General features: G+C 33.3%; 1 protein-coding gene across 6 annotated transcripts in view; it reads right to left on the minus strand.

Annotated features, from left to right (window-relative positions):
- Positions 1 to 10,291, minus strand: part of LOC105484317 (sestrin 3) — a 59,110-nt gene that overhangs the window by 17,335 nt on the left and 31,484 nt on the right. For 4 of the 6 annotated variants that reach the window (XM_071075488.1, XM_071075490.1, XM_011745831.3 and 1 more), the window contains exons 2-3: positions 2,577 to 2,642; positions 530 to 727 (exon numbers count right to left, since the gene is read on the minus strand). In XM_071075488.1, coding sequence (XP_070931589.1) covers positions 530 to 727; positions 2,577 to 2,642 — 264 coding nt within the window. Of the gene's footprint in view, positions 1 to 529; positions 728 to 2,576; positions 2,643 to 10,040; positions 10,232 to 10,291 lie in introns of all 6 variants that reach the window. The other 2 variants (XM_011745832.3, XM_071075489.1) reach the window with 1 other exon arrangement.

Below are 10,291 nucleotides of genomic sequence, written 5' to 3' on the forward strand. Positions count from 1 at the left end.
CTGACCTCTATTGCCTGTGAATAACTAGTTAACCAGTTTGTAATGAGAACTATACTTAGAAGTGTTATAATAATTCAACTCAAGAATTCTTCTCTCATTCAGATTCTCCATGAATGCTGACTGATACTTTCCTCTTACTTGGCCAAATTAGTGATATTCTTTATGTATAAAATTACTAAGAAAAATGTCACAAACAACTTGTGTTTTTATAAAAACAAGATATTAAGAGCAAAGACAAAACTTGTGGGGTATTACTTTGCATGCTATAAGCATCTTTATTTGTAAGAGATTAAATATGAAAAATGATTTTACTGAAAATTAAATGAGAAACATTCAGCACATTAAGTGGCTTAACATATTCCAAACATATCCAAGAAACTTGGTATCCAAAAGGCCATAGGCTTCTTCAATTCTTATGTTCATAAATTATACTTAGATCTATACACACACATGCACACACACCTATTTTGGAAGGGAGAAAGAATAAGTGAGGAAGATGTTATGTGAATATAGGAAAATAAGTACCCACCATTATTGCAATATAGTGCCTGTATGGTAGAGGAAGGGGACCATCCATGCGCAACATGTAAAACTGGCTCCGCAAGAAAGACTCCAGGTACTGAGTGTGCAAACTCATGACCTGTGTGATGTTGTCCAGACGACCGGATGTAGAGTATTCTTCCACAAGAAAGTTAGTACGTTCATCCACTGTGTTTGCTTGGACAACCTTATAACCAAGAAACACAAAACAAAATGACTATTGAGCCATAAATACACCCTTGGTTTACATAAATTATGCCACTATTGAAGCAAATGAATATTCATTTGATATTAACAGACACAAAATTATGCAGTTGCTCATACTGGAAACAGAAATAAAAAAAGAAAGCACCAGTCATTTTTGGCTCTGGTACCACAATTTATTAAACAACAAATGTTAAATTATCAAACATTATACACACAGCTACGAAAATGAAGAAAAGAAGCTTCCATCTGTTTTGCTAGGCATATTAGGCAGATTTTTCAGGGCCCATTTGTCTGGCCATTGTCACACCAATGTGTGGTAAAGCACAAGCAGCAGCATCTGATTACATACATTTATAATTTCATTTATTAGCCTATGAAGATAAGCACATCATTTTTAGACAAATATTTTCAGTCTAATCCTTTGCTTGCTTTTGTGATTCAACATAAAAAAAGCTTTCTGAAGTCTTTTCAGGGACAAAGGAATATATAATAATTTGTAGAAAAGTGTTAATTGAAAAATTAATGAGGACACTAGAATACTGTCCTATTTTGAGCCTAACAATAATAATTACTAAAAACAAGGCAAGTTATTAAAATGGACATTCTTCATCCTAGGAAATCAAAAGAGTTGTCTCAAAAATAGATTATTTATATATAGCTTCAAACACAACGACAGTTTGGGCATCACACCAAGAACTGGCTCTGAAGGTGTTAAGAGTTTATTAGCACCTTGTAGAAAGACTCAACATTGTTGGAGTTAATGGACATGAGTTGCATAATTCTAGGAGTGGTTCATTGTTTATTTGTATTTCAGAATTGGAGTTCTAGACTTATTTTAGAGATGAGGAAACAGAATTAAGATTAAATTCAAGCTCATGCACTTTATTAATAGCAGAGTCTGGTCTAGAATCCGGATTCCCTAACGTCCAGACTAACAGTCTTTCCAAACATCCACACTGCTATTAAGAAACTGTTTACTCTTCAGAGCTGGCTTCACAGTCTGAAAAATAAGTACGCATTATACAAAGGCACTATTGACTTAGGGAAATTTAACCCCAAAGGAAATACAATGTTTGAAAAGTATAAATTGTGAGGAAATGCTAATTACAATGGTGTAACTCATTATGGAGTCAAGTATATTTTGATTTGCTCACTTCCCCACCATTTTGTCAACTACAGGGACCAAGATAGTTACAAATATAATGGGATCCAGATGAACCACATATAATTAGAAATAGAATATTTGTTATTTTTGTTTTGCTTTCCCCAGCAGAAGTTTCTTCTAACTTGTTGCCTAAGATATATTAATAGATTCATATGATGCAATAGATCCTAAAAACCAGATTATCCTCCAATATATACTGTGAAAAATGACTGTGCTTCAGGAAGTCTTTATATGTAGTAGGCATATACATATAAAGCTATCTGAGGAAAATAGGCATAAGCAGGGCAGCTTCTCCAGTGCATGGTCCTCACCCAGATCAGCTATTGTCACTGAGCTCCCGAAATGTTACTGTCACTTTGGATTTGCACTTAGGTGGGAAGGTCACTAAAAAGGTGATCTGATGATGAAAGAACTGTTGACTCTGGCAATGATCTGGCATTATTCTATTTCTATTAGTCCCTTCTTTAAGACAATGCTTGGCACATAATCGGTGCTCTGTAAATATTTGTGAAGCTGAAAAGAAAGTATCTCTATGGTTTTCTGACATGGAATAAGAAACTCAAGAAAAAAATTCATTCCTACTTCCATATTAAAAAGAGATATTCTTTGATACAATTAAGTTATTTTAAAATCATACTTTATATTTTAAGACAGATAAACTTACTTCCTTCTCTGGAATAAAGGCACTTGGTCCTCTTGTCAAGGGTTGAGATACTCTGATTCTTTTATCCTATTTTTAAAAGAAAAGTTTTATCTATTAATGATGACTTTCTAAGAAATGTTAAATTTGTACACATTTATTGCTAAGGTACCAAAAATAAATAGAATAAATAATTAAATAAAATTATGTGAGACCAGAATAAGTGTTGGGTCTCTGATCAAAGAAAACCCATAGGGCCACTGCAAGGATGAGATAATGGGGCAAATGCCTACCACAGTGCTAAGTGCAGCACAGCCTCCTCAAAATGTCATATCCCTTAGTCATAGTCTACACCATAGACTTTAAGCCCATATTTGACATGCCTGAAAACCATTAACCTCCATAATAAAATAGTGTTTTATAGTAGTACACTGTTAGACATCAATTTGAAAACTAAAGAAAAGGTTAAATCCAAAGAGGATTACCTAACAACTCTCCAAAGCAATTACCTAATCCGTTTTTTCCCCCTAAAATAGCAATCAGCATATCTAACATGAAGTTTTGAAACTTTAAGAAAAATGTAAAAATTAGAAAAAGAAAGGTTAGTTCAATATAAGGAATGAAGAACATAGTAATTCTTATTGTTCCACTTGCTATTCCACTGGTAGTATTAACAACTGATAGACTGCCAATGGTATGCCTGAATGCTGATTTTAAGCTTTTAAAAATTTGTTAACTTTTTAAAATTGAAAAATATTTTAGTATCCTCATTTAAGTGTGATATAAGTCATAAAAATTTGAATCAGAGAATAGGGTCCTTCTTCTCTCCCTCCTTTTCTCCCCCCATTACTAGGTAACCTGAGTCTTTTTTGATCCTTACAATCAAACAGCCTATCAAACACAAAATAGTTATTTAAATCTCTTAAATCCTTTACTTCATTAGGAAGCAGTTACAAGACAAATTAGTGAAAGCAGGCAGTCAGGCATTTAACATGATTTTTTTGAGAGCCTAATCAGATACTGTGATAGACTTTGAGGATACAGGGTGAGGAAAGCAGATATGCTCTCTGCCCTCATGAGCTTTGCACACAATCTTCATCAATTTTGGGGGTCCTGTTGAAATAAATATATTAAACAATAATACTCTTAACCTGGTACAGTTTCAGAAATAAGTAGGCATCTAGGTTATATTTACAAAATGATGACAAAGGCCTCAGTCTCCTGGTCAAGTAAAAAGGATGAAGTCAGAATTCCAATATTGGTATTTCTTGTCTATGTCAACCAAATCTAGACTTAACCAGAAAGAATTTAAAGGAAAATAACAAGTTTCTTCCTTTTGCTAGCCTCCATAAGATATAGACAAAAAAAAATTTCGAACACTGTCTCTATAACTCAATGAACTACACGGTTAAAGTAAGCTACGATCACACCACTGCACTCCAGCCCGGGTGACAGAGTGAGACCTCATCTCACAAAACCATCACAACAAAAAACTTAATGAAGTAGTATGTGAAAAGCAATTTTCTGGACAACTATTCATTTCAAATGAACAAAGCAGCTGAAAAACTGATTATGAGGAAAAATTACGATTACGAGGTTTGAGGAAAAAAATTTCAACAGGGAGATGTCGGTATCTTTAAATAATAAAAAGGACAAAATTTGGAGAACATGTAGCGGGAGCAAAATACAAACTCTTTTATGTTAAGATGGACAATGGGATATTGGAAACAAAGAATGATTTATTAAATTTGTTGATAAAATCATAATTTGATATAGTTAGTAACTAAATTTACCTTTAAATGTTTTATATTATTATTTTAAATATTTTCCAGAACAGGAGAGATTTAAATCTGCAAAAACATTTTCATTATAAATGGAACTGAAAGATACTGCACTTAAATGAATATAACATCTCTTAAGTGTTTAGCAATTGAAAAGAAGCAACTTAAACTCAATTTCATTTGTGTCAACATTGATTTTTTTCACTTATTTAGCAAACATTAATTGAGCATTAACAATGTGCTAGGCACAGTGAGGACACAAATAAGAATTAGACTGGCAGAATGCATACAACCAACTATACGACATATGACATATACCATAGCAGGTGCATATAAAAAGTGATGAAAGAAGACATCATTTTAGCAATTATTTACTTAGTCATTTTCCTACTGTTGAACATTTTAGTTATATGCAGTTTTCACTATTATAAGCAACCCTGTGATGAACACCTTCATATAAAGACAGTTGGGACATATTTTGTGGTGTTTACGATAGTTTCTTTCAGAAGATTCCCAGAAGTGGACTTACTATGGTTTGGGTTATAAATACCTTTAAACTTCTTGTTGCTTACTGCCAATATGCTAAACTAACAAAAATGTCTTACCAATTTTATTTTCATCAGCTGAGAAAATGTCCACTTAACTCATTAATTTCAAAAGTAAAAAGCAGCATCCAAAAACATGTTTGAAGCTTTTTATTGTATGCTTATTTGTAGTAAAAAGTTCTTAAGCAGAGATGTGATCAGATCTGTGTTTTTAATAGTGTTGAGGGTGATGTAGCTCCTGGGCCTGAGAGGGAAAAATCCCAGCTGGGAAGCTCTGGTAATAGTCCAGGAGAGATAAAATATGGCCTGACCTAAAATATTTGTTTATATACCAAACATAAAAGAAAACTAACACAACTTTTAAGTTTTACCATCATGTATTCTTCCTCAATTATATTTTTTAATGTTGCCATTTTCGAAATGATCAGCCTAGTTTCTGCATAAGGAGAATCTTTTCTGGCAAGGACTCTACTACTGTATTGTCTCAGTTGGCTGCTCTGTCTATTCACAGGAAGGTGAAAAACAACTTTAAAAATGATCAAAACAGTTCATAAATTCTACTCTAAACACATTTCATTCTGAAAATTTGTTTCCACCCACTTTTCTATCTCTGCATGCTTTTAAAGTCAGTAAGATCAAATACAAAAAAATAGGAGAGGACTATATCCAAAAGATTGATTTTTTTTTTTTTTTTTTAAGATAAGACCATAAGCTAGAGTTCCGGTCAAATTATAATGCCTTTCCTCTGCCTTTCTTTCAAATCCCAAATGTCCAAGGACCAAGTTCCTACTTCACTCATACTAGTTTTCCTGAAGTTTCTAGACCTACGTTCCCCAACATGGTAAGCATCAGTCACATATGGCTAAATTTAAATGAATTAAAATTCAATAAATTTAAAAACACAATTTCTCAGTCACATTAACCACATTTCAGGTGCTCAGCAGCCACACAGGGCCATGTGTACTCTACAGGACAGTGCAGACATTTCCATCTTCCACTATAGAGAGTTCTATTGGACAGTGCTGCTCTGGACTCGTTTGGTTTCGCTTTTTTTAAATTGTATTTTCAGACATTTTTATACGTTTTTGAAATGTTAAATGACTGCTCTGCAGAGTTATTCATTTGATGGTCACATCTACTCAATCCTAGACCCAAGCATTTTAGTGTAATTGCAGAAATGCTCTCAACCAATCAACCTATTCATCCTATTTGGGCAAATTAGGAAGAGAAAAAATTAACAGCCAGTTCCAAGGACCCTTGTCACAATTTCTGCTTACATTACAGTCCCCAGAAAAGTATTAAGGACATGCTCACTTTCCTTCCTTCTTTCTCTTTCTTGTGGTAATAAATACATAAATAAATAACATTCAAGGTTTACCTTTTTAAATTAAGTGTACAACCCCAGTATTGTTAACTATATGCACGATGTTGTACAGAAGAGCTAGGACTTTTTCATTTTGCATAACTGAAATTTTACTCCCATTGAACAGCAACTCCTACTTCTCCCTGCCCCCAGGTCTAGGAACCACCATTCTACTTTTTGCTTTTTATGTAAACACAGTCTTTAGATCACAGTTGAGATTCTCCCTATATAATCCTCAGCTTTCTTACCTCTTTGCACAAGTCAAATCTACCTCCTTCTGGGCAACTCTCTCCTTGTTGGGCTTCCTTTTCTTTTTTTTTTTTTTTTTTGAGACGGAGTTTCACTCTTGTTGCCCAGGCTGCAGTGCAATGGCACGATCTCGGCTTACTGCAATCTCTGCCTCCTGGGCTCAAGCGATTCTCCTGCTTCAGCCTCCTGAGTTGCTGAGCTTCCATAACACTTTACCACCCAACCCACTAAATTCTTTGATCATTTACTTTTATGTTTCCTAGATGTCCCTTGCAACTCCTTCCTTATAAATACTGATTCTTTCAAGTCAATGTTCTCTTCTATGGCTACCATACTCTTTACACTAAACAAAATTCTACTCAAATTTGTTATGGTCACTACATTGTAGGGATAACAATAGGAGCAGATGAAGGAAAAAATAAGGGCATATGATATGAAAATGAGCAACCCATGCAACCGCCTCCTGAATCTTTTTTATCTAGAGAACTTGCTAGCTCTTCTCTGCCCTCCAGTCTGGCTTTGGGTATTTTGTGACATAACCTGGACGCAACATTAGCACCTTAAAATCAACATGTTTAAAATGAATCTTCTATCTCAAACCAGCTGTTCCTCCTCACTTTCCTCTGTAGGTTATAAAATCACCATACATACCAGCAACTCTGGCTCAGATTCACAGTTATCTTTGACTCTTTATCCTAGGGGCCTGCATTCAAAGGGTTGCTAAATCCTGTAACTGTCTGTTGCCAACTAAATCTTTAAGTCATCCTTTCCACACCCTCTTCTCAGTTGTAAGATTTCTCTCATGCCAAGAAACCTTTTCCCCTCACAAGTGAGAATAATATCAATTCTAGACTGTAGCTTTCCCCATTGTTGGGAAGTTTTGAGAAGATACCACATAAAAATGTCATAAAGCATAATATAAAATAAAATATTTTTATTTTTCTTCTGCTTATTTTCCTCAATGTCAAAAAAAAAAAACAAAAAACAAAAAACCCAAGACTAAAACAGCTATATTTTCTTAACAGATGCTACTTGATTAGAAAAATTCAAGAATTGCTCTATGCTATGAGTGAAAATAAGCAGTGGCTGCACTAATTTTGAGGAATAATATTGCCATGCTTTTTTTCTAAGTATTTAAGCTAAAGCTACTATCTTATTTTTGGGAATAAATGAGTTTGATCATTTAGTCAAAGATCTAGTGACTCTTACACAATGGCTTTTAAATAATAAATCTTGTTTCATTTCTGTGAAAAACCAAAACAAGTACTTGAATTTCTTTTGCTGTCACTACCCACATGTGCCTATTTAAATTTAAGCTGATTAACTTTAAATAAAGTTAAGAATTTAGAGTTCAATTGCACTAGCTACATGTCAAGTGTTGAACAGCCACTTGTGGCTAGTGGGTACCATTCAGGACAATGTGAATCTAGGCTATTTCTACCATTGCCAAAGGTTCTACGGTATAGTGTTGCTTCATAATATTGTTCAGTTCCTGGGAAAATGCAAAGATATAAAATCGCTACAAAATCAGGCAGAAACATAGCATAATAAACATGTACTAAAGCACTTTCGTAGAAATAAAAGATTGACTTGAATGTTAAAACTGAAAAACCCAATAAAACCAACCAATTAACCTTAATAACAGAAAAGTTGAGAGATACCATTCTTCAGAGTCTTAATTTGATGGCAACCTTGAAATGGCTAACTAAAAAGAATAAGAGAAATTCTCTAAAATGTTGACTTGAGTTTAAAAAAAAGGAATATAAAAGTTCCTAAAAAATTTTAAGCAGTGATAACTTTATTGTGATTTGTTTTCAGAATTTGCTATTTTTCAAGAAATCTTATAATTTTAGTCAAGAAGAAAACTAGTTATAAAATAGGAACTCACACTTTCTATGTGTCACCTGTATGTGTTCTAAGAGATTATTTTACAAGGTTTATAATCTCAAGAATGTTACCATTAGGAAAATTTATTTTTACAGATACCTCATTATAACTGAAAAAAGTTATGCCTGAAATTCATCAGTTGAGATTATGCCTATAAAGCAATTATCTGCTAGAAAACAAAACACTGAAAGGATGAAGATGAATTACATTTAGAAAATCACTTGTTTTGACACTTAGCAGCTAAGCAACTTATTAGATCCCTTTAAAGGATATGAATTGATCCCAATAGAAAATTAAGATACTTGTATTTGGAAGTCAGAAACTCTTAAAATTGTGAGTCTTTAGGAGTAATCAGCAAATTACTTGCCCCTAAAAGACTGACTTCCAAAGAAAATTAATTACTGCACTTTAAGCTACTAAATGCTTTAAAATAAACTATTAAAATTAATTTTCACTTATCTTTTTTCAGTGTTTTTTATTAAAAGTGGAAAAGCAAAATCATACACTTCTATCCATTAAAATGTAAATTTTAAAATTTTATAAAATTTTATAATTTATCTCAGTAGGGGAGCAAAAGGTGTAATTAATTTACAGAGAAACACTTAAGAATCTTTTTTAAAGAAAATCTGTTCGACATATAAAATGTTTTGGTAAAGTAAAATTTGACTCCATAGAGAACACTAGCCCCACAATTTTTAAAGATATCCTTAGAAGATAATTTAATAGTGCCAACGTTATATTTTAAATACACTACAATGACAAAATATCTTAAATACAAAACACATGCCCCAAACAAAATTTTTAGGTGTGAATGTAAGAAAGCCAATTGTAATGGTCTATACAAATAGTAAATTTCAGTTTTTGACCCTCCTTTTATTGTTATAGATGTTCCATTTTGGCTGAAACACTGCAACAACAACAAAAAGCAGGTATAAACAGGCAGCTCTATGCTATGAAATAATGCTGATGTAACCCTAGTTGAGAAAACAACAGGTTTTAAATTAATTATAATGGATTGGTACTTTTGTAGGAAACTTAACTTTAAAGGCCAGTCACTAACTGGAACATAAATTCTGTTCCTACTATCTCTAAAAGAAAAATCCAAAAGACAATTTTAAAAAATGTGACTTCTATACCATATTAAAATATGTATTGATGTTCACCAGATTATAATAACTGAGATCCAAGGTTATTCCACAAGAAAAGATCTGAAAGCAGAAAATGGCAATGGCACCAAGGGTGAGAATCTTTTAAATTACACCAACATCTCTTCTCTTACTTGAAGCTAGAGTGGTTCAAGGAACCACTGAGCATCAGAAGCCCAGCAGATATTACAGGGGTGTCAGAAATTCACTGACACTCCAAAGAGCATTCAAAATTCTCCTTCATAATGGGGAATCTCATCTAATCCGAAGGGCCTGAGACTTTAAGAGTGACCTCCTTTTAACTGAGCTATTAAAGCCAAGGCTATCAAGTCCTTCCTGCAAGAGTTTTACCTCTGGGTAGAATCATTTGAGGAACATAGGAAAGATCTTGCTACTAATAGCGTGAAATCTAGCCTTTTTCAACAATACATATGAAATTTGATTTTTAACTTGAATTCTCAAAACATTTCCATTCAAAAGTACTGTAGTTATCAACTGTATTATAGCAATTTCTTTACCTCCTCTCTCTACTGAATCATCAGCTCCTTGTAGGCCGGTCGGTCAGTACCTTGTTCATCTTTGACTACTTCAATCTTAGAATGGTGTACATGTGAGGTAAACTTCTGGTCTGGGTTTTATAGCTTTATGTAATAATGGTCATTGGCATAGCAGTATGTTTTTCTATTTCACTTTTCCAAGAGAATGAGTTCTAAGAAATAATATGAGATATTATGATTAAGCACTCTCATTTAAAAAAAATCTTGGTGTG

Source organism: Macaca nemestrina, chromosome 12, assembly GCF_043159975.1.
Source record: "Macaca nemestrina isolate mMacNem1 chromosome 12, mMacNem.hap1, whole genome shotgun sequence".
NCBI lineage: Eukaryota > Metazoa > Chordata > Mammalia > Primates > Cercopithecidae > Macaca > Macaca nemestrina.